The following is a 25,727-nucleotide window of genomic DNA, read 5'->3' as shown; positions in this document are numbered from 1 at the left end:
GCTGCCCCAAATCCTTAATGGAAGCATTCATACTCCTTTTCAGTAGTCAATCTCAGAATTTTCATGAGAAAATGTGAGCAGGATATGAAATACAGTGTCTGGGAGATAAGGAGTCAACTTTAAGCAGAAGTTTCAAAATATCTGAGAGAAATAGGAAGCCATGGTTAGAGCAATAAGATAAGGAGTTCATTCAGATTGGATTACCTAGATAATTTTATTATTATTCAAGGCACCACTGTCATAGTATGCATGGTGCTGAAAAGTCATGACTTCCATTGAACAAGCTCTTACTTTGGAAAATAAGATTAGAGGAAGATAATTACGCCAACTCTCTAATTCTGAATGAAGTACTTTTGTAGGCTGAAGTGGAAAATGACAATTTGTTTATTTCTGTATAGGGAGAAGTCTCTGAACACCCAAGAACAATACAAATCTCTGTTGAAGTTCACTTCTGCTTCAATGTCCCTAAAATAATACATGGATTCATAACTTTCAGCTGTCACAGAGTATATCAATAAAGAAGACTCCAAAACACATAACCCTCAACGGTTTAAGGACAAAGGAAACAAAATGATGTGAGTTCAATCTATTTTAGAGATTCTCAGAAAACTTTTATATTCCTTTACTCCAACCTTTGTTCTCTGACAAAGCAAGTTATTAGTGTTTGGATACCATTTGACACTACGTACCTAAGTAACTTATTTTTAACATTTGTCGCCATTAGAACAAAGAATTGAAATAAATTAATGTCAAAGATAAATGCATTGCCATATTAAAAGTCTTCCCTAACATTTCAACTTTTAACTCAAGTAAAAACATAGTAGTGTTTTCACTGAAATTTACTTTTATACAATTACATTTCTTAACTTGCAAAATTTGTATTCATTTCCACATTTTTATAAAATAGACATTTGAGAACAACAATTGTTTTGTGAAGGAAATTAGTTTTCAATAAAACAAAATGATGGCATGCAAGTGTTGTGTGCATTGTATATTTGTACTTTTTTCTGGAGATAAAGTCCATAGCTTCAATTAGATTCTCTAGAGTCAGAGGCCAAAAAAGGTATCAAATTACTAATTTGAAGTCTTTACATTATTTCTGAAGAAAGCAGCAGTCTCCAGAATTAAACTGAAAACTTACTTTGACACTCTATATTTTCTTTATTTAATTTTTACTGAAATACAGTTGATGTGCAGTATTATGTTAATTTCAGGTGTAGTGCATAGTGATTTGACATTCGCACACACTATTAAATAATCACCATGATAAGTCTACTAACCATCTGTCCCCATAATACAAAGTTATTACAGTATTATTGACTATATTCCTTATGCTGTATATTACATCCTTGTGGCTCATTTATTTTATGACTGGAAGTTTTTATCTCTTAATCCCCATCACCTATTTCATCCTGGATCATATGGTAGTTCTATTTTTACTTTTTTACATTAAAAAATTTGTCCACAGTGACTGCACAATCTACAGTCCCACCAACAAAGGATGAGGGTCCTCTTTTCTCCACATCCTTGCCAACACTTGTTATTTGTTATCTTTTTGATGACAGCCATTCTGCCAGGTGTGAGGTGGTATCTCATTGCGATATTAATTTGTATTTCCCTGATGACTGGCGAGCATCCTTTCATGTGCCTGTTGGCCATCTGTACACCCTCTTTGGAAAAATGTCTATTCAGGTCCTCTGCTCATTTAAAAATCAGATTATTTGTTTTTCTGATGTTGAGTTGTATGAGTTCTTTGTATGTTTTGGATATCAACCCCGTGTTGGATATATCATTTGCAAATATCTTCTCCCATTCAGTAGGCTTCCTTTTTATTTGGTTGATAGTTTTCTTCACTGTGCAAAAGCTTTTTTAGTTTTATGTAGTCCCATTTGTTTACCTTTTCATTTGTTTCCTTTGTCTGAGGAAACAGATCCAAAAAATATTGCTAAGACCATACAAAAAGCATACATTAAAAGGACCATATGCCATGCTCAAGTAGGATTTATCCCAGGGACATAAGGATGATTCAATATTCACAAATCAATCTGTGTGATGCACCACATCAACAAAGAGAAGAATAAAAATAATATGAATATATTGACAGAAGCACTTTTATTCAACATAGTATTCAAAGTCCCAGCCACAGCAAGCAGAGAAGGAAAAGAAATAAAGGAAACCCAAATTGGAAAGGAAGAAGTAAAACTTTCACTGTTTGCAGATGACATGATACTGTATATAGAAAATTCTGAAAATTCTACCAAAACACTATTACAATTAATAAATGAATTCAGTAAGGTTGCAGGACACAAAATTAATAAACAGAAATCTGTTGCAATTCTATACACTAATAACAAACTATCAGAAAGAGAAATTAAAACAATCACATTTACATTTGCATCAAGAAGAATAAAATACTGAGAATAAATCTAACCAAAATGGTAAAAGACTTGTACTCTGAAAACTATAGGCATTGATGAAAGAAATTGGAGACGACACAAACAAGTGGAAAAATATACTGTGCTCATAGATTGGAAGAATTAATATTGTTAAAATGGCCATACTACCCAAGGCAATCTACAGATTCAATGCAATCTCTATCAAAATACCAAAGGCAGTTTTTACAAAACTAAAATAAATAATTCTAAATTTGTATGGAAACACAAAAGACCCTGAATAGCCAAAGCGATCTTAAGAACAAAGCTGGAGGTATCAGACTCCCTGATTTCAAGCTATACTAAAAGCTACAGTAATCAAAACAGTATGTTATTGGCACAAAAGCAGACACACAGATAAATGGAACAGGATAATGAGCTCAGAAATAAACCCATGCTCGTATGGCTAATTAATCTATGACAAAGAAGGAAAGAATATGCAATGGGGAAAAGAAAGCCTCCTCAATAAATGGAGTTGGCAAAATTGGACAGCTACCTGCAAAAGAATGAAACTTGTATTTCACACCATATGCAAAAATAAACACAAAATGTATTAAAGATTTAAATGTAAGACCAAAAACCATAAAATGCCACTCTATGTTTTAAATCAAACTTCCCACATAATAAAAGTACAAGAAATGAGATAGGCAAAATAATTTCCAACAAAGGAAAATAAAACCACATGGTTAAGTGGATAAAAGAGAGTGACTTGATTAGTCATCTGATGAGTACAGGTGGACAGGTCTTGAGCACAAATGGCCAAGCCAACAATCATCTAACATGCACTTGTAATGGATTCTTTGCCTTGCATCACTCTTGTTAACTGTAGAGAAAACCTTCATAGCTAGAACATCACTTCTACGTGTAAGATTCAATGTGAGAGAGATGGTTCTTCAGTTACTCCCCCTTTCCACCTCATCTAATGATGCCTTTCCTGAATGTGGCTGTGTGTTCATAGCTGTGCAGAAAAGGACTAGTGAGATCAAGGGGGCAAAGACAAACCTTGAGTACATGCCGCAGACATACTGTAGTTAATGTGTTCTTAAGGTAACTAACTTTTTGACCATAACTTTAAAAATAAATAAATAAATAAAAACAAGTATACTGTTATCCCCTATATATATCTCCCATATATATATATAGGAAAGACAGGAAATTTCTGAAAAGGAGCATCTTTCTTTGCTTTGGAATAATAGACTTTACTGGGGCAGTATTTTAAGCTACTCTGTATACTACAGTAGAAAGAAGCTTTCTGGAAAGTGCACTTTATTTTTATGTTAGCATGTCATCAAAAATCAGTCCTTCAATCTACCACTGATTATTTTAATGCTACTCAGATATAACTTTATATGAATACAGTAGCTACATTCAGAGGTGATTTTTCTTCATAGAATATCAAATACTTAACATTTGATATCTGGAAATCTCCCAATCTGATAAATTTATGCAACTTCAGATCCTTTATTATTGTTGGCATTTATATATATTATAGATCAGTAATATGGGAGTTAGAAAGTGGAAGCAAGGGTACTTTTATCAGTAGTGTTTTGGGGTAAAAGGAAAAAGTACATGTGTTAGCTACCAATATATCTAATATATTTTATCAACTTTTTTCTGGGATATTTTTAGGATTTTTACTGTACTTTGAAATTTAAGTAACACTAGCCATGAATATGGAAACTTACTTTCAAAACTAAGTATGCTAAAATTTTATGTATAGTATTTTGTACACCCTTAATTATGCTATTAGAACTAGAAAGTATATTCATACTTGCAGATTAGATCGCTTCTACCCTTTGGACATTATGTGTATTAAATATCAAAACATAAATGACAGATGTTTCTGAGTTCATTTAGAAAAACAATACGTAGTGTCTTGAAAATCAAAGCAAAGCTTCAGATTCAAACAAGCATAGTTTGAATTTAGTTTCTTTTATTTCTTTTAAAAATTATAATTCTGAAAAAATATTTTAAAAAAATTTTAATGGTTTATAGGCTTTAGCAATATAAATGAGTTTCTATGGAAAATGTTGACAAAATGTAAGTCATTTTCTTAAAATAGTACACACATGACATAAAGTGAAGGAAAAAGGTATATGGTTAATGCTATGTGCTCTTCATTATTTCTATAATAAATACCATCCTGATATATGGCATTAGGTTGGTGAGCTACAAGGAAACTTGGACAGACATGTCTGCAGCCCAGTCTGCTCATGACAAATAATTAGATTCATAACAAAAATATATTCAGAAAGAATATATAATAAAAATAATAAAACAGTGAATACATACACAGAAATTGTATTTTATTTACCATAAGAAAACTTAATTTTGGACTAGGATGTAAGTTTTATATCTTAGTTTGTTTTTTTTGGTTTTTTTTTGGCCACGCCATGCGGCATGTGGAATCTTAGTTCCCCGACCAGGGATCAAACCCATGCCCCCTGCAGTGGAAGCATGCAGTCTTAACCACTGGACCTCTGGGGAAGTCCCATATCATGGTTTAATTTTTAAAATACTAAACTTGCCATATTTTCACTTGGGAGAGGGGATGCAGTTAGGAAAAGCTCTCCTAAGGAAGAGAGGGAGAAAACTAGTATGTCTCCTCAGTATTTGACATAAGTGAGTGACTGCCTGGATGGAAGGAATTTAAAAGAGACCAGGTGTCAGGGAGAAGATGGAGAGCTCTGCATTGGGCATAATGAGTGTGAGCTCTGTTTGGATAAGCAAAGAAAACTGAAAGAGTAATACAGCAATATTATTTTTTCTCTAATGCTGCTTACAGGCAAGTTACATGATTAAATGAAGAAGGGAGGGAAAGCAAGACATTTATAATACAACAGACAAATGACAATGTATTGCTAGTTAGACAGAATAATAAGTACCATCTAATTTTCTCTTTAAAATCCATTTATTCTTCAAAGCCCTAGATCATCATCAAGGGACCACATTTTCCAACTGAGGAATTACAGAGGAGGAAAATTAGGTATTTAAAAACATTCCAGTTGTTGTGAGCAAACTCCTTGCAAATAGCTCTGGAATCGATTTAGTAAGAAAGTTAAGGTCAACATTTGTATACTTACAACCTCTGTGTGAAATATTTTTACTACTTTTGTACCTTTAGGGTCTTTAATTGATATCCTTAAATTCAGTTGCTGCCCAGATCATCAAGTTATCACTTTTCAGTCATCTGATATTTCACAGTTGTTAAACTTTTAACATGTTAGCAGATTTAAATTTTCCCCTAATAGTTCATAACCTTATAATAGCCACCTAAAAATTAACCTGTAAATTAATCTAGAGTTAATAATGCAATTATTAATCTGGCACTTATATATGTAACAAAAATCACAAACTGTAGCCTTCTCAAAATCAGTCTGGTAGTATGGCTTTCAGCATCTTTTTAGGATGAATGTGAATGTTTAAATAACTCCATGAAGAGAGCCTTTAGGAGAAAATGTATTGCACTTAGGCATAATTTGGAAAATATGCAGTTAAGTATGTTAAACTAAATTAAATCCACAACAATAATTTTTACAATGGAACAATTTCTTCAAGTGAACTCTCAAGCAGGAAATCTAGTCTGTGAAACCCATGAGTAGAGTTCTGAGCACTCCTTAGAGCACATTATATAAAGTGATAAGGAAACACACAATTAAGAGAAGTATTTGACTTGTCCCTTTTTTTTATGGTACGTGTTGCTGTAGGTTCCCTTTGCCGTTTCGTAAGACTTTAAAAATATTTTAAGCACCAACTTGGAAGTTTACCAAAACTTTTTTCAAAATACTATTTTTATACTGATATAAAATCAACTGGAAGATATAAAAGGATATAAAATGTGATCTATAAATTAAAATCCAACTTGAGGGCAAGCTTTTTACTTCTTTTGCCTTAGAAGTAACACAAGTTAGATGTTTAATATATTTAAATTTCATTATTCAATTTTTATCATATTAAAACATGAACTATACAGTATGGGACACAAATTTAAATTAATAAAAAGCAAATTAATCTTTTAATCATCTAGGACTCAGTCAATTTATTAATGTGATTTTACTATTACTTTCTAAATACAAGAGTAACTCGGAGCTATCACAGGTTGGGTTCCAGACCACCACAATAAAGTGAATATTGTAATTGAGTCTCACATATTTTTTTGCTCTTCCAGTGCATCTGAAAGCTATGTTTACACTATACTGTAGTCTATTAAGTATGCAATAGCATTCTGTCTAAAAACAGAATGTAAATAGGAATGATTTCTCTGTAGCATGCAATGCTGCTTGACAGCATTTTACCCACAGTAGCAGAACTTCTTTCAAAATTGGAGTCAATCCCTTCAAACCCTGCCACTGCTTTATCAACTAAGTTTATGTCGTGTTCTACATCCTTTGTCCTTTCAACAATCTATATAACATCTTCACCAGAGCAGTTCCCATCTCAAGAAACCACTTTCTTTGCTCATCCATTAGAAGTAACTCCTTATTCATTCAAGTTTTATCATGAGATGGCAGCAATTCAGTTACATCCTCAGGCTCCACTTCTAATTCTAGTTCTCCTGCTTTCTGAAGTGACTTCCTCCACTGAAGTCTTGAAGCCCTCAAAGGCATCCACGATGGTTGGAATCAATTTCTTCCTGATAATGCTGACATTTTAACCGCTTCCCATGAATTACAAATGTTCCTAATGGCTTCTAGAATGATAAATCCTTTCCAGAAAGTTTTCAATTTACATTATCTAGATCCATCAGAGGAATCACTATCTCTGGCAGCCAGGTAGAAAGTTCATTTTATTATTATTTTTATAAATAATATTCTGGTGTTCTGTATCATCTTGACACATAATCAAGATAAATTTTTAAAATGTACAAACCATTATGTATAAAGTAAGCTATAAGGTTATATTGTACAACAGAGAGAATATAGCCAATATTCTATAATAACTATAAATGGAATATAACTTTTAAAAATTGTGAATCACTATGTTGTATAACTTTAACTTATATAATACCGTACAGAAATTATACTTCAGTTTTTAAAAAAAGCCTTAAAAGCAAAACAATATATATTTAACAGAAAACATATATACATATATATATATATATACATATACACACAATATACAAAAGTTTGGTGCATGAAAGCACAGAGTTAATATAAAACAATAAAGACTATGCAAAAATCCCAAAGCAAATAAAAAGGTAACTAAATGAAGTGAATAATAATAGAACCATTCCCCTTTAAAATAATCCCACAAAATTAACAATTTGTTAACTCGCAAAAATATTTCCAATATTTGAGATAAAGTGTCAGTACTTTAATTTCAGCAAACTAGAGGTTTCAAGAAGCCTATCACCTAAAAATTCTAGACAAAAGATGTTAAGATCTTTTAAATGCATAAATGACCTGGGGAAAGATTAAGAGGATTCTTTGGAAGAAAGAATTGACAAGAAAGTGCAACCCAGCGAGGTCTGTAGTCAGCACATGTCCCATGGTATATACACATCCATAGAGTCCTAACGTTTGGGTGTAACATGGCACATGGTCAAGAAAGAGACATCTGGCCCTGGGGTACAGTGGGAGGTTAGACCAGAGAACATGGTATAAAATCAGCACTCCTGAAAAGTAACATTTTCAGTAGGTGAACTAGAAAAAGAAAAAGACCCTATTAGGGAGACTTTGAGCATACACAACCATCTCATCCTTGGATCTGAGTTGAGTGGAGAAAAGGAAAAAATTAAGTTCAGGAATCACACTGGGACTAAAAACTTTCAGAAAGAAAATTATAGAAGCAAGCTATAAAACCTCTAGCTGTCAAACAAAGATTCTGTCCTACACCACAGCGTACAGCTGCACATCTAGGGCAAACATCTTACCTGGGGTAATGTAAATTTTACGGACCTCAGAAGGAAACAGTTGCCACAGTCTCTCTAGAGCTGTACAGTGATTAATAATCTGATGGAGAGATCTCTCAATCTCAGACTTTGTTGCAGTTAGAAGATAAAGGTTTTTTTAAAAATAGGTTACCATGCTTCTTATAAAACTGTGTTCCATTATGTTCGCTCCTCACTCAAATGTAATGCTTTAGACTCAAATGCGAATTGAGCCCTTAGGTTAATAATTATACACTAATATGGTCAGTTCTGATCTACTGAAAATCTTGGATACATCACTGCACATATTATTTTTATTCACAAATTAAAATCCAAATCAGAAACTCTTGTGAACCCGTTTTTAAAACTATAATTGAAAATTACCACACAATGTAATAAACCTATCTGAAACAAAACATTGATTAAAAGCCTAAAGTAATGTAAATTTATACATCTTAACATTACACATCCAAACACATTTATTGTGTTATAATAAATAGTATAACACAATATTTGGCTCTGTCTTATTTTCTTAAATGCATAATAAACTAGAGTATATGCATAAACGTATACACATACAAATGCAAAATACTTTATAATAAAACATTATATAAACATATACTTTTCCTGAAGGCTACTGACCTCCAGAAGACCGATACAAGGGTAATCAGACGGGAAAACTGAAGAACTTCAGTCCCAGATATATTGTGAGAGAGACAGAAAAAGCACTTAAACTGAATATTTGATTATTGAAGGCCATCCTCATAAGCAAAATATTTTCCCTCAATTACACCTAATTATTTAATTGTTTACATTTACTAATGAAACGAAACAACACAAAACAAACAACTGTTGGGGGCTCTTTTCAGCCGGCACATAATCATCCATCACCATGTACAGAAAGATTCTTAAAATTATATGAAGCTGGTCTGTTTAAAGTGAAAGGCATATTTTATCCCAATCAATGCATAAAAGTAAAATTATCCATAACTGAGGCATGTTTCTCTGCTGTACAGTTCAGCTGTAATGATCCCCACACACTGCTCTTGCACATCAATTATGATAATCATAATCACGGTCATTAAGCTGGATGTTCATTATTATCAGGATGCTGGTGACAGCAGATTCAATCATCGGGTGCCATGGGCAAGCAGTCACAGTCCCACCCAAGTTTCTGCAGACAGCGATGTGCCACATTAAATCTATGATGTGTTCCACATCCCACTCCATTCCAAAAGCCATAGACGGTAAAGGTCAACTTTATGTTCTGTGCAATATGCTTAGGTTTTCTAAATTAATTCTATGGAGTACTAGATATTTTTATGCTTTGTAGCTTATAAAATCCTGTTTAGGACCAAAATGCATGTGAAAATAACAAAGATGGCCTGCTCTACTGTTGTAATTCACCTATAATAAGGCGGATGAGGAGAGGCTCTGTCAACACGAACCATCTTAAAAGTCTCTGCTTGAATTTTGCAAGTAAGGAAAAACATGAAATGGTTCTATTACAATCAGTTGTCTAAAATGCACATGAAACTCATTCTAATTCAGATAAAGGCCTCAGACTATTATTTCTGCTTCAGTAAATATGAACATATGTGAATGTTTTGACAATCAAAAGAATGTTTTCCGTATACGGAATTTTTTCTTGTCCAACTTCGACCTAGCCAGATAGATGAAATTAATGGCGACTGATAGAGTCTCCTTATTTAATTTCATTTCTATTTTAAACATTGAGATCAGCACAACAAAGAATTTATAAATCCAAAGTATTTACCTGAACTTAAAGTTTGACCAGACCTACATTCTAACAATTTAACTTGAGGCATTTTACAATTAAATAAAAGAAAAAGGAGGAAGTTATATGATACAGACATTAGTGCATCATTGATTTCCATACTTTCACAAAATGATATATAATTACAAGAGACAAAGAAGGACACTACATAATGATCAAGGGATCAATCCAAGAAGATATAACAAGTGTAAATATGTATGCACCCAACATAGGAGAACCTGAATACATAAGGCAAATGCTAACAGCCATAAAAGGGGAAATCGACAGTAAAACAATCATAGTAGGGGACTTTAACACCCCACTTTCACCAATGGACAGATCATCCAAAATGAAAATAAATAAGGAACACAGCTTTAAATGATACATTAAACAAAATGGACTTAATTGATATTTATAGGATATTCCATCCAAAAACAACAGAATACACTTTCTTCTCAGGTGCTCATGGAACATTCTCCAGGATAGATCATATCTTGGGTCACAAACCAAGCCTTGGTAAATTTAAGAAAATTGAAATTGTATCAAGTATCTTTTCCAACAACAATGCTATGAGACTAGATATCAATTACAAGAAAAAAATCTGTAAAAAATACAAACACATGGAGGCTAAACAATACACTACTTAATAACCAAGAGATCACTGAAGAAATCAAAGAGGAAATCAAAAAATACCTAGAAATAAATGACAATGAAAGCACAACGACCCAAAACCTCTGGAATGCCGCAAAAGCAGTTCTAAGAGGGAAGTTTATAGCAATAGAATCCTACCACAAGAAACATCTCACATAAACAACCTAACCTTATACCTAAAGCAATTAGAGAAAGAAGAACAAAAAAAACCCCAAAGGTAGCCGAAGGAAAGAAATCATAAAGATCAGATATGAAATAGAAATGAAGGAAATGACAGCAAACATCAATAAAACTAAAGGCTGGTTCTTTGAGAAGATACACAAAATTGATAAACCATTAGCCAGACTCAACAAGAAAAAAAAGGGAGAAGACTCATCAATAGAATTCGAAATGCAAAAGGAGAAGTAACAACTGACACTGCAAAAATTCAAAGGATCATGAGAGATTACTACAAGCAACTATATGCCAATAAAATGGACAACCTGGAAGAAATGGACAAATTCTTAGAAAAGCACAACCCTCCGAGACTGAACCAGGAAGAAATAGAAAATATAAACAGACCAATCACAAGCACTGAAATTGAGACTATGATTCAAAATCTTCTAACAAAAAAAAGCCCAGGAACAGATGGTTTCACAGGCGAATTCTATCAAACATTTAGAGAAGAGCTAACACCTATCCTTCTCAAACCCTTCGAAAATATAGCAGAGGGAGGAACACTCCCAAACTCATTCTACAAGGCCACCATCACCCAGATAGCAAAACCAAAGATGTCACAAATAAATAAAACTACAGACCAATATCACTGATGAACACAGACGCAAAAATCCTCACCAAAAGACTAGCAAACAGAATCCAACAGCACATTAAAAGGATCATACACCATGATCAAGTGGGGTTTATCCCAGGAATGCAAGGATTCTTCAATATATGCAAATCAGTCAATGTGATAAACCATATTAACAAATTGAAGGAGAAAAACCATATGATCATCTCAATAGATGCAGAAAAAACTTTTGACAAAATTCAACACCGTTTATGATAAAAACCCTCCAGAAACTAGGCATAGAGGTTACTTAACTCAACATAATAAAGACCATATATGACAAACCGACAGCCAACATCACACTCAATGGTGAAAAACTGAAACCATTTCCTCTAAGATCAGAAAAAAGACAAGGCTGTCCACTCTCACCACTATTATTCAACATAGTTTTGGAAGTTTTAGCCATAGCAATCACAGAAGAAAAAGAAATAAAAAGAATCCAAATTGGAAAAGAAGAAGTAAAGCTGTCACTGTCTGCAGATGACATGATACTATACATAGAGAATCCTAAAGATGCCACCAGAAAACTACCAAAGCTAATCAATGAATTTGGTAAAGTAGTAGGATACAAAATTAATGCACAGAAATCTCTTGTATTTCTATACACTAAGGATGAAAAATCTGAAAGAGAAATAAAGGAAACACTCCCATTTACCATTGCAACAAAAAGAATAAAATACCTAGGAATAAACCTACCTAAGGAGACAAAAGACCTGTATGCAGAAAACTATAAGACACTGATGAAAGAAATTAAAGATGATAGAAAGATGTGCTCTTGGATTGGAAGAATCAACATTGTGAAAATGACTATACTACCCAAAGCAATCCACAGATTCAATGCAATCCCTATCAAACTACCAATGGCATTTTTCACAGAACTAGAACAAAAAATTTCACAATTTGTATGAAAACATAAAAGACCCCGAACAGCCAAAACAATCTGGAGAAAGAAAAACGGAGCTGGAGAAATCAGGCTCCCAGACTTCAGCCTATACTACAAAGCTACAATAACCAAGATAGTATGGTACTGGCACAAAAACAGAAAGATAGATCAATGGAACAGGATAGAAAGCCCAGAGATAAACCCACGCACCTATGGTCCACTCATCTATGACAAAGGAGGCAAGGATATACAATGGAGAAAAGAGAAAAGACAGTCTCTTCAATAAGTGGTGCTGGGAAAACTGGACAGCTACATGTAAAGAAATGAAATTAGAACACTCCCTAACAACATACACAAAAATAAACTCAAAATGGATTAAAGACCTAAATGTAAGGCCAGATACTATAAAACTCTTAGAGGAAAACATAGGCAGAACACTCTATGACATACATCACAGAAAGATCCTTTTTGATCCACCTCCTAGAGAAATGGAAACGAAAAGAGAAAAGAACAAATGGGACCTAATGAAACTTAAAAGCTTTTGCACAGCAAAGGAAACCATAAACAAGACAAAAAGACAACCCGCAGAATGGGAGAAAATATTTTCAAATGAAGCAACTGACAAAGGATTAATCTCCAAAATTTATAAGCAGTTCATGCAGCTCAATATCAAAAAAACAAACAACCCAATCCAAAAATGGCAGAAGACCTAAATAGACATTTCCCCAAAGACGATATACAGATTGCCAACAAACACTTGAAAGGACGCTCAACATCACTAATCATTAGAGAAATGCAAATCAAAACTACAGTGAGGTATCACCTCACACCAGTCAGTATGGCCATCATCAAAAAATCTACAAACGATAAATGCTGGAGAGGGTGTGGAGAAAAGGGAACCCTATTGCACTGTTTTTGGGAATGTAAATTGATACATCCACTATGGAGAACAGTATGGAGGTTCCTTAAAAAACTAAAAATAGAATTACCATATGACCCAGCAATCCCTGGGCATATACCCTGAGAAAACCATAATTCAAAAAGAGTCATGTACCGCAGTGTTCAGTGCAGCTCTATTTACAACAGCCAGGACATGGAAGCAACCTAAGTGTCCATCGACAGATGAATGGATAAAGAAGATGTGGCACATATATACAATGGAATATTACTCAGCCTTAAGAAGAAACGAAATTGAGTTATTTGTAGTGAGGTGGATGGACCTAGAGACTGTCATACAGAGTGAAGTAAGCCAGAAAGGGAAAAATAAATACCATATGCTAACACATACATATGGAATCTAAAAAAAAAAAAAAAAAAAAAAGGTTCTGAAGAACCTAGGGGCAGGACAGGAATAAAGATGCAGACGTAGAGAATGGACTTGAGGACATGGGGAAGGAGAAGGGTAAGCTGGGACGAAGTGAGAGAGTGGCATGGATATATATACACTACCAAATGTAAAATAGCTAGTGGGAAGCAGCTGCATAGCACAGGGAGATCAGCTCAGTGCTTTGTGACCACCTAGAGGGGTGGGATAGGGAGGGTGGGAGGGAGACGCAAGAGGGAGGAGTTATGGGGATATATGTATACGTATAGCTGATTCACTGTGTTATACAGCAGAAACTAACACACCATTGTAAAGCAATTATACTCCAATAAAGATGTTTAAAAAAGTGATATATATATTATTTTTCATTATTGATTTTCATAATTTTGGGAAAAAGTAATATTATTTGCTTGCAATCTGTTGACTTTGTGACGGCTTTGTATAGTGTTCCTCATATTAATAAAATTAAAAATAATACAAAATATTAAGTACTATTTGATTATTAATTGATGTAATGTGAATGCGGTTAGAGAAAGAAAACATGATTTTTCTCTCAACTGATACCCTTTATCCCAGTTGTGTAGCAAATCATCTGGAAATTATAACCTCCATGCTTAAAGATGACAGAAGAGAAAGAAAATTCTTCAGGCAGACACTCTTAAAACATGATGGAAAGGGTGGAGATCAGGAACCAAATGTATTTAATTGAGCTGTTTCTTGGCTGAAGTGAATCTACTGCATTGAACTAAATCTTATTTGCATTTAAATATTTGTAAATAGTCCATCTTCCAATAGAAGCATAAAACTACACCAGTCTTTTCCTTCTCCAACATTTTGAACTCAACAACTCACTAAAACTATTCTTCATCTACTAATATGAGTAAGTGATGGTCTCACAACTCCAAGGTCAAGAAACAAAGTTTTATATAAAATAAAGAAAAATAAGCCTGCTTTTAGTTATTTATTGGGCACAAGTCTCACCCAAATCGCTTTCAGCAAATCAAAACATAAAATATTTTCATGTAAACAATAGAATGACTACCCTTATACTTTGTAGACTCTATTGGCAACACAGGAATAATTTGTTCATTTAATATGGTTATTTTAAGAGATCAGAAGAAGGGGGAAGAAGGATATGAGGAGAGGAGGGGAGGGAGAAATTTAAATTTGTATTTAATATTTTTCTACGTGGTTTTCTGCAAGTGGATTAATGATTTATTAAGACATAAAGAATCACTACACTTTTTCTCTTAGTTTTCAGGGTCTGCAAGAACAATTATTTGTCATTAACTTTTCAAGTATGTGTACTTTCTAAACGTATACAGAGGCACACAATGATTCCTCCAAAAGAACAAAATAAACATTTTTTTTTTAGTGAGTATCTGAGAGTTTCTGCAAGTTGCTTACTTCAGTTAGATAAATGCATAGTCTTGGAATATGTCAAAATATATGAATGAACCTGTTGCATAAAACCAAAAAGTACCGTATTATTTTAGGAAAGAAACATTGGCACAAGGATTTTTCTCACTCTGAAGTAGCTTGATGTCCTAAGGTAGGTAAGTCATTTAAATTTTAAAGAAATGAGAATTTCCTTGAATTAAATAGGATGGTGAGGGCATAACAGCAAAAAAAAACCCCACAAAACTTTACGTCAAATAGAAAAATGAGAGGTAGATCACATTATGTACATTCAAAATACAAAATTAAATAGTTTAAAAATCATATTAAACCTATATTCTGAATGGTTGCATGTTAGGTAAAAACAAATGCCTAGAATAGTCTTACCATGGATATTTATGAAATAATATTGTTATCAACTTTTAGGTTTTTCAATCAGTGGACCAGATTGAACTACTCCTTGTATTTCTTATGCCATGGAATTACTATTTAGTGTTTTAGAAGACCATTTAAAAAAAATAATAAAAGACTTAGTAGCTGTAAAAGAAAAAGGCACTTTCCAAAGAATCCAAGTTACTCCCCAGCACGAGTTCCCTTTGACATTCCTATATTTAAAATGTCCTTAAAAAAAGAAATTTTCTTAGAATTTGGTAGAGAAAGATCTTGTTTCCCTTAAGGGTCTAATGTATCTTTTCCTCTTGAATAGTGAGGATGCCTCTGCAACTTGTGTTCTCTCTGTCTTTGCCACCCACAGGCTGCAATTCCTAAGTCACTTCCCACCATACTCATAGTCCCCCTTTATTTTGTGTGCACAGCCACTCTTCTCATCTAAGATCATTTCCCCTTATTTAAATTTCTAGAATATGACCTGTGCTGTATTTGCCATTTGATAAGGTGCCTTAAATCCTTTTGGTAGGAGACTGTGTGTAAATGAGTAAATCCTCATTGACAGACGATTAATAGGAATAGGCCTGGTAGTATATGGAACTCAAGAGCCCTAACCCCCTTCCAGAAAATCACTGCCTACTTCATTTTATCTGTATAATTTTAGCATGAATAAGTTTGAGTTTCTAACTGCTAGACAATAGGTTAAAAACATAGTAAGAACTTTCCTCTTTACCTCCTATAGTGTAAGACATGTGAGTGTTTACGCAATCTAGAAATTTTTATTTAAGTGCTAGCAACTATAATTCTGGAATCAGAAAATAAATATTTGCTTTTTTCTTTTCTATACCATATATATATATATAGATAGGATATCACATATATCTCCCTCCCTCCCTCCCTTCCTTCCTCCTTTCTTTCCTCCCTCCCTCCCTCCCTCCCTCCCTCTCTTCCTTCCTTCCTTCCTTCCTACCTACCTACCTATCTACATACACACAGAGATTGAGAGAAAGCAGGAAAGCACTGATCTCCATGCCTGAGAGTTAGCTTAACTCTATTCCACAGATTCAGACTCTGACCCTAATTGGCTTTGCCAAAGCTAATGATCCATGCCATTTGATCACAGGGTAGCTGAACCATAAAACACAAGAACACAACATCAAAAGAAAAAAACCAAAACCCACGAAAAACTTAAATCTTTTACTGACATAGTAAGCAGCACTATCTTCACATAAAATAGCTATAAATAATTTTGTAACCATGAAGGTGTTAGTTGTAATGAGAATATTTATATTTGCTATACTCAGTGTATATTTTTAGCCTTTTAAAAGAAACACTACTTTCTTTTTAATGTTGCATCAACTCACCTTGTCACAGATCCATTTCTTAGGATTTTCATCTCGGAAATGTTGACTTCCATAAGCATCAGCACCATACTTGCTTGATAAATGCATTGTCGGGATGTACTTTTTATTTTTATGGTAGGAAGAAAATGGCAAAAACCTGAAAGAACATTTAGGTAATAGTCTTAATTTTATTTCTAGAGACATTTGATTTAAAAAAATAAGAAGTAGTAAATTACAGTGAAAATAATACATGGCTTGGAATCAGAATACCAGGTTTTCGCTTCAGTCTCTGCCACTGACTATCTCTGTGACTAACTTCTATGAATCTTCATTTCTTATTCTGCAAGTGGAGGTACTAAAACTTCACAGAATTTCTGTGAGCCTCAAATATTTTCTAAATATAGAAAATGTTAAATAATAAATTTATTAATTAATTATGCCAAATAATTCAAAACATCATGTAAGTAAAAATGCCCTTAACTTTAAGATGGTAGTCCCCAGATGAAAAGGATGGCCAGCACTGGCAACTCTTATTGAAATGGGCTTCTTCAAATCTTAATTTACCCAAAAAATAAAGACAGTTTGGTACAGGTTATAGATAATGACCCTTTTGAGTTAGTCAGACCTATATTCACATGTTAGCTTTGCCTGGCTACCTGTGTTCCCTCATGCAAGTTGCCTGACCTGTAAAAGATTTTAATTATAGGGAAATTGGAAAGAATGAACAGCTTAATATATACAAAACTTTACATGGAGGCTGAAAACAGTAAGTGTTCAATAAATAATGGGGGTGCTAAAGTAGAAGGAGCTTATTGTTGTAGCTCTCATTATCATCATCATTATCATCACCACCACCATCATCATCACCATCATCATCATCATCACTACCACCACCACCACCATTACCATCACCACCACCATTACCATTATCATCATCATCATCACCACCATCACCATCATCATTACCACCACCACCACCACGATTACCATCACCACCATCATTGTCATCATCACCACCATCATCACCACCACCACCACCACGATTACCATTATCATCATCACCACCATCACCATCATCATTACCACCACCACCACCACGATTACCATCACCACCATCATTGTCATCATCACCACCATCATCACCACCACCACCACCACGATTACCATTATCATCATCATCACCACCATCACCATCATCATCATCACAACCACCACCATTACCATCATCACCATCATCTTCATCACCATCATCACCATCATAATCATCATCATCATCACCATCACCATCATCATCATCACCATCATCATCATCACCACCACCATCATCATCACCATCATCATCATCACCATCATCATTACTTTTAATGTTATTTTGATCAACATAAAAAATGAAAATTTTAAACTCTCACAGGACAACTAAGATTGTGATGTATCTTTAGTGTAACCTGATGAATTGTTTAATCCCTCATCAAAACTTTCTGAAATAAAAGTAAAGGAATAAAAAACTTTGTAAACTCACAAGAAAGAGGACAAAAGAGAAGAAATAGAAGATGAAAATGCTAACATTTTGGCAGGTGGAAAGCAGAGAGAAAATTTAAAAACTGAAATCTAAGTTCCAGAAGAGGGAGAGGCCAAAGAGAAATGAAGCCATTAGTCCTGCAGAATCCTGGAAGAGTCTATAAGTTACTGCAGTGGGTGAGAGTGAAGAATAAGGCTGAAGACAGGTGAAAAACCTATGCCATGAATAATTAAATACCCAGGTTCCTCTCTCAGTCCATGTATCCAAAAAAAATAGTGTATTCTCAGAAAACTTTATACCGGAGAGCTCTGGTCTCAGGGAAAGCAGGAACCACGGAAGGCCAGAGTGAGGCACCAAATGGAATATATGAATTTCAATTCAAAGACTACTCATTGAAATCTTCCCTTGCTCATCTCGAAGTAACCTGGGAGCTGGACTAACAGATTTCAGAAGAGTAATTGTATCATCTCAAAAGATACTGAGAGCGCCCAGAGAAACAACTTCAAATATCAACATTTGGAGATCTCTTAACTAAAAGGTCATATCACAGTGCAACAAAGTCTATCAGTCAAAAAGCCACTCTCATACACAAATAAACTTTTTAAACCGATTTTTAGAGACTCCTTTTTAATATGAATTTAAGAATAGATTACCAACTGGGGAAACTACCAACATGAAAGAAAGACATATATCTAAACATAAAAGATAACCTAGAGGAAACATATAGGAAACAGGAGCAAACGTCAGAAAATTCTAATTAATATAATCAATGGAGACATGGTGTCAAAGAAATTAGAGCTAGATCCTGATTTAAATACAAGAAACATTTAGAGGGAAACAGCAAGCTCTGGGAAATAAATATATACAGCTAAATTAAATATGCTGCCAAGAAAAATATTTTGAAATTCAGACTTTGAAACAATAAAGTTGAGGTTCAACAAATTTATTGAGCATATGCCGATATTTTCACATATATTATCTCATTTAATTAAGACAAAGAAGGGGCCTTTTCAAAAATCTCGGTTAAATTGAAAAAAAATTGCCATTATATTCATAAATTTGTTTAAAAAATAATAAGCTTAGGAAATGTGGTGTTATTTCATCAATTTTCACACCTCTCTACAATTTCTTTTTAATGTTTATTAAGGAACTCCTTTTAACTATTTTTCCTAAGAAAATATTCTCTAAGCCTATTTAAGATAAAAAATAAACAGAACACAGAGCTTTGAATTATACAAAATTACACAGGCATGTATTATATATGCTCTTGAGAAAAGAGCTCTCATTTAAGACAGATTATGGTCCTTCCAGTGCTAATTTGCACATGGGATGGACATCACACATACAAAAAATTAATGTGGCCCCAATGTCCCTGAGTATACAGAGGAGGTGCTGTAAGCTGGCTGCTGTACTTAAACTTTTTATCACTTCTGAATTGCATTTTACTAGTACATTTTTCTTTTGTGTCTGAACAAAATTTGCTTTCTCAAGGGACTGGATGGCTGAGAAGACAAGGCCGCAAGACTAGGTATTTCCCTGCACATGAATTAATATTAATTTCATTGAGCCATAATGTTTCATTAAGGTAACATGTAATGCATATTCTTAAGTGCACACGTGTATGTGTATATATGTATATACACTGAAAAATATTTAGATGTTTTATAAATAATATTTTAAAATTTGTCTTCAAATTCAGAAGAAATTATTTAATTCTCAAATAGAATTTGCTCTATAAAAGTATAAACAGCTATGAAAACCCTAGAAATCAATTGAGTTTACAATCAAAAGTTTATATAATGGTCAATTTTACTTTTAAAATGGTATCTTTACCAGTTTTAAATATATATTCAGATACGCTTTATGCTTGCAGTGCATACTTTTCAATTAACTGAACATCACATTAAAGAAGAAGATGATATGGGTTTGCCTGTTAATTTTTAAAATCTCATCAGAGATACAGGTCTGGCAGAAATTCTTAAATTCAATGTGGAGATACAGTGATATATACAAACAAGTCAGTACTTGAATGTCTGCAGAGTTAGAGAAGAATTGGTAGGGGTCTCAGGAAGCAAAAATTAAAATTAACCAATTAGCTTCAGGGAAAATAAGTCCACTGCAAATATAAAGTCTTTATTCTTTGAGTATTAATATACTTAATATTATTTTCCAAATAAGAAGACTAACAAATTACACTTATCTTTGTTTTCTTTATTAACTTTCATCCCCCCCCCTCCTTTTTGTTTATAGTCCTACTACTGTCACTCATAATTCTAGGTTTTCCTCCAACCTATTTATTTCACTGCCAGATACTTCAAATCTCCAATTACGGAACCCTATTACCTATTGATTCAAACCTATATTCTTCAGCCCAGCAGTCAGGCTTCTTAGAATACACTGGGTCTCTTCAATCTCCTACCACTCCTTACCTGACGTCTTTTGATGTCATTCTCCTTCCTCCCTCCCTCCCTCCTTCCCTTCCTTCATTCTTTCTCTGTTTCCTTCATTCCTGTCTTTCTATCCCAGCTCTGCCTTTGTCCATCTTCCTCTTCCTGAAATACTGATCCAAGTACTACTTATCTTTCAAAATCTGGCTTAACACCCAGCTTCCTAATCGTCCTACTCCAACCCACACTAATTTCTCTACTCTCTTAATATTTATTCATTAAACAAACATTAAATGAAATGCTTTTATATACTAAACACTTTGAAAAACACTGGGATTTAATGCTGGAAGATGCAGTATACCTAAAAGGAATTCACCTTATAACAGGGAGTGGAGAATGAGACAACACAGTAGAATGTGTTGGTTTTGTGATAAATACATGCACAAGAGGCAATTAGGACACAGAGGAAGGTTTATTTATATACGCATATAAGCTTGTAACATGCACATGTATATGCATGTGAGGCTGGTTATTGGCAGGGAGTTGGGGGGCGGGGCATGGAAAAGCTGTCTTCCCAGACCATGTATGTCAGAGCTGCGTACTAGACATGTAGAGTTAGTCAAGTTAAGAAGCTGGTGAAGACTATTTTAGACAGAAGAAACAACATACACAAAGATATGGAGGTGAGTTAGAGCATAAAAAGGGATGCTGAAGAAACGGAAAGGGGTTCAACATAACTAGAAAATTGAGTTCTTTATGAAGGAAGCAAAGGAGATCATGAACAGCTTTATAGTGAAGATGAGATTGCCCATGGAAACTATGCATAGAAATATATTACCGATCTTCATAAATTGCTAAATATTTTTCTCCATATATATTATATATTGATTGCCCAATAGGGTAGTTATCCAAGCCACAACGAATTCTGACTTAGGTAAATCATTTCAAACTGGACATGGAGATAACGATTCACAGATATCGAGATACATAGCTATGGAACAAGTCTCAAATACCTGTTCAGGTTTCAAACATGTCCTAGAACAGCCCTCTCTCTGTTAAAGGGCTTCTAGTGAAATATATGTATTAAGCACAAAGCAGGATAAAGGGTACCTTATTACAAGTTAGGAATTTTACTCCAGATCACAATAAATTCTCCAATGAGTTATGCACAGCATGCAAATAAGTCTTTTTGCCTAGGCTAGAGGCAGGAAAAAGAGCAAACTGGAGTGAGTTTGTCCCCAAATTTAAAACAGAGTGTGTAATCCACCCCTTTCAAATGTGGGAACTGCTCTCCGTTTTGCCCTGAGTCTTAACAGCCAGCAAAAATCAAAGGTGTGATAAGAGATGAGACAGATGTTCCTCCGGGGAGAAGAGCCTTCCTCTTTAACCACTGGCCAAAAAAGGAAAAGGTCGGACGGCTAAGGATTCTCCCCACTGAGAGCAACTCCAGGCCAGCACCTGACTACTAGTCTGAGGAGAGGTCAAGAGAAACTCTGGAGCGAGGTAGACCTCATGGAATGTAGCCCTGCATAGGATGGGTCCCCCCCAAGGAGTAGCATGCTCCCTCCTTGAGCTGAAGAGGGAGTGGATGGGGGAGAAGAAGAGAGCAGGGGAACCCAAGGGAGATGTCAGCTTCCCCTAGAGGCAGCTCTTTATGATAAGGAAATGGATACTCAGCTCTGGGCCTGTATCAGATAAGCAAATAGTAGGTATATAATAATCACTAGGGGACTTAATTCATAGTTAATTCAATCCACCACATATGTCTTAAATAACTATGCTCAGTAACATTGTGTTTAGACACTGCAGGTATAAAAAAGATGAATAAGCAGAAGCCTCACCCTAAGACCCTTAAAATCTAATGAGGGAAAAAGAAAAATAACTACGCCAATATAAAGCTGGGGGTGTAGCAGGGTGGGGAAGCAAAGCTTTCTGATAAAGAAAAAACAAAAGAGTATGGGAACAGAAAGCACTGGGGACAATATCTAACCTGAGTTCTAACAAATAGGTCAGACTTCATTAGGCCGAAATGAAAATTGAGAAGGAAGATGTAAAAGTAGGGGACCGGTATGAGTACAGGCTGAGAGGTAAAAGCTTGGAACCCACATGTGGGGTGTTAGAAGTATGGAGCTCATTGGCCTTGAAAATGGGAAGAATGCTCTTCATAGGGTGCTTATACTGACTCCTATCAGAACAGGTAAAGAAGCTTCAGCAGTCTTAGCTTTCTTAACATCTCTGTGGAATATTATCCTCAGTTACTTTATCCTTTCCTCACAGATACTATTGCCAAACTGTAACATCACTGGGGCTCTGTGTGGCCCCCTCCCTGAGGATGGACTTGATCATAGCATGACGAAGGCTAATAAACACTGGAGATGGAGGAAGGAGAGCCCATTACCACATTCCTCTCTCTAAAACTCTGTTGCTAAATTGGATGCCTTGTGATCCTTTGATACCAAACATGTCTGACATTTTCCATCTTTTTATTGGAAGAGGTTTCTTTTCTTACTTATGAACTCGAAAATAAATACAGGATTCTTCAACACATTCACTCTTTCCGTTTGGGGAAAAAAGAAACAAAAATAAATACTTGTCCATCATCTCAGACTGTGTATAAAATGATTTCGTCTTCAAGTTTGGAAACCTCCTACACTTCATGGACAATAAAATGTAATGAAATGATAGCAGAACAAATAAAGTCATATGAATTTTACCGTCTTCATATTTGAGTAATTGAATTTCATATGTTCAAATTGTAGTTTACTTCTACCTTAAGAGTGACTCGAAGGTGCTCTTGTTTCTTTCTTTCTTTTTTTATTATTTATTTATTTATTTATTTATTTTTGGCTGCGTTGGGTCTTCATTGCTGCGCGTGGGCTTTCTCTTGTTGCGGAGCACGGGCTCAGTAGTTGTGGCATACGGGCTTAGTTGCTCCGCAGCATGTGGGATCTTCCCGGACCAGAGCTTGAACCTGTGTCCCCTGCATTGGCAGGCGGACTCCCAACCATTGCGCCACCAGGGAAGTCCCAGAAGATGCTATTGTTTCTTAACTACTGAGGTAATAAATGACCAAAGAATCTCTCTGAAAAATCAATTAACTGTTTTATTGTATATGCTACACAGAATGCGAAACATGCCAATTATTTTTTGTTGTTCTTACAGCAGAATTGTAGAACATGCTGAAGAAATCACAAGCTGCGTTAATAAAGATCTTGGGCTATGAGCAACCTGTCTCGTTCCAATCATGAACAACACTGGGAGGGCAGACACGCCTAAACAGGATACAGGAGTCGGTACTGGGATTCACTCCAGGATCTCTGCTGAAAAGGTCTACCTAAAATACTTGCGGGCTTCGCTGGTGGCACAGTGGTTAAGAATCCGCCCGCCAATGCGGGGGACACGGGTTCGAGCCCTGGTCCGGGAAGATCCCACATGCCGTGGAGCAACTAAGTCCGCGAGCCACAACTACTGAAGCCCATGTGCCTAGAGCCCGTGCTCCGCAACAAAAGAATCCACCACAATGAGAAGCCCGCGCACCGCAACAAAGAGTAGCCCCTGCTCGCCTCAACTAGAGAAAGCCCCGCAGCAACGAACACCCAATGCAGCCAAAAATAAAAATAAATAAATTTATTAAAAAATAAAATAAAATAAAATACTTGCAAAAGGAGCAGCAAGGATTAAGAGCTTTGTAATGCTCAAAATAGAGCAGTTATTTAAATGGGGTATAAAAAAGGAGAATAGGAGGGGAAAAAAATCCACTATGGGCTAATTAAGGGAAAGCAATTCTCTTAATTCCAGAGGCAATTCCCTCTGCTCTACAAAACTTAATTCGACAAGCAAGGACACCTAGGTATAGAAGTTTGAAAAGAGTTGATGAAAGAATCAGAAGAGAAAATATGAACAAAGGAAGTTGATTTAATCTACTAATCAACAAACAAAAAATTTTCATGTTATCATAAAAGTACACCTGCTCAAAAATTACATATTTTATTAGATTCTAATATTTTAATCATTATTATAATATAGAAAATAGTAAATTTAATGTTTTGAGGGCTGAATTAAAACCAGCTCATTTCTAGTCTCATTGTCAGATGACTTAGTTCTCATTAACCAGTTGTAGCATTTCTTTTAAGACAAAACATTTTGAAAAACCACACAACTGGAAATATACAAATTATTTGTGTTAATTATATTTGAAATAGGATGAGATATATTTTAAACTTGTAGTATAATTCATAATGAATACTGACTTAATATAATGAATTAATAATAAATATATACACAGTTCATGATATATATAAGTGAAACCATTGTGCTGGACAGTGCAATATGTCAATTATACCTCAATAAAACTGGAAAAAATAAATATTAAATAATTTTAGCCCTTCTAAAAAAAATCAGGTCAACTGTCCAATTCATTAAAACGGGCCATAAAATGTTGAATTTTTTTTCCTTTTTAATACAGAATAATATGTTTTAGAATAAACTTAGCAAATAAAAAGTCTCTTTTTATTACCTTCAATATGAGAAATAAAAGGTGTTTTTGCTATATGTATTAACAATCCAAATTTCCAGATAAATCTAATATACAGCTCATTAATACCAACAGAGGGATTTCAAAACAGTCTACTCATCTATCAAGATGTTTTATTTGAGTAGAATTTTGGTTGAAGAGATGTTCATAAAATGACAACAAGTTGAAATAGGAATTAGACTTCATTTATGGATGAAAACAGGTTTCATTGAGATTTTCATATAAACATTGCTATAACTATTCAATACATAAAGTATTTCACACTTAGAGTAGAATACACAGCAGAAGTTTAAAACTCATAAACTTTTTAAGCAGCAGTATCAATAACACAAACCTCTCCCCTAGGGTGGTGGTATAAATATAGTATTTAAATATAAAGAATACCTATGGCAACATA

At 34.5% G+C, this 25,727-nt stretch overlaps 1 protein-coding gene across 3 annotated transcripts in view; it reads right to left on the bottom strand.

The window, feature by feature from the left end:
• The window catches only part of SPATA17 (spermatogenesis associated 17), a 204,592-nt gene that overhangs the window by 47,723 nt on the left and 131,142 nt on the right, over nt 1-25,727 (bottom strand). For all 3 annotated transcript variants that reach the window (XM_079934838.1, XM_079934837.1, XM_079934839.1), the window contains one exon: nt 16,912-17,047. In XM_079934838.1, the coding sequence (XP_079790964.1) occupies nt 16,912-17,047 (136 nt within the window). The remainder of the gene's footprint in view (nt 1-16,911; nt 17,048-25,727) is intronic.

The sequence above is a fragment of the Stenella coeruleoalba genome, assembly GCF_951394435.1.
Source record: "Stenella coeruleoalba genome assembly, chromosome: 1".
Classification (NCBI taxonomy): Eukaryota; Metazoa; Chordata; class Mammalia; order Artiodactyla; family Delphinidae; genus Stenella; species Stenella coeruleoalba.
The sequence above is the reverse complement of the archived record's forward strand: the minus strand, read 5'-3'. Positions and strand labels throughout refer to the sequence as shown.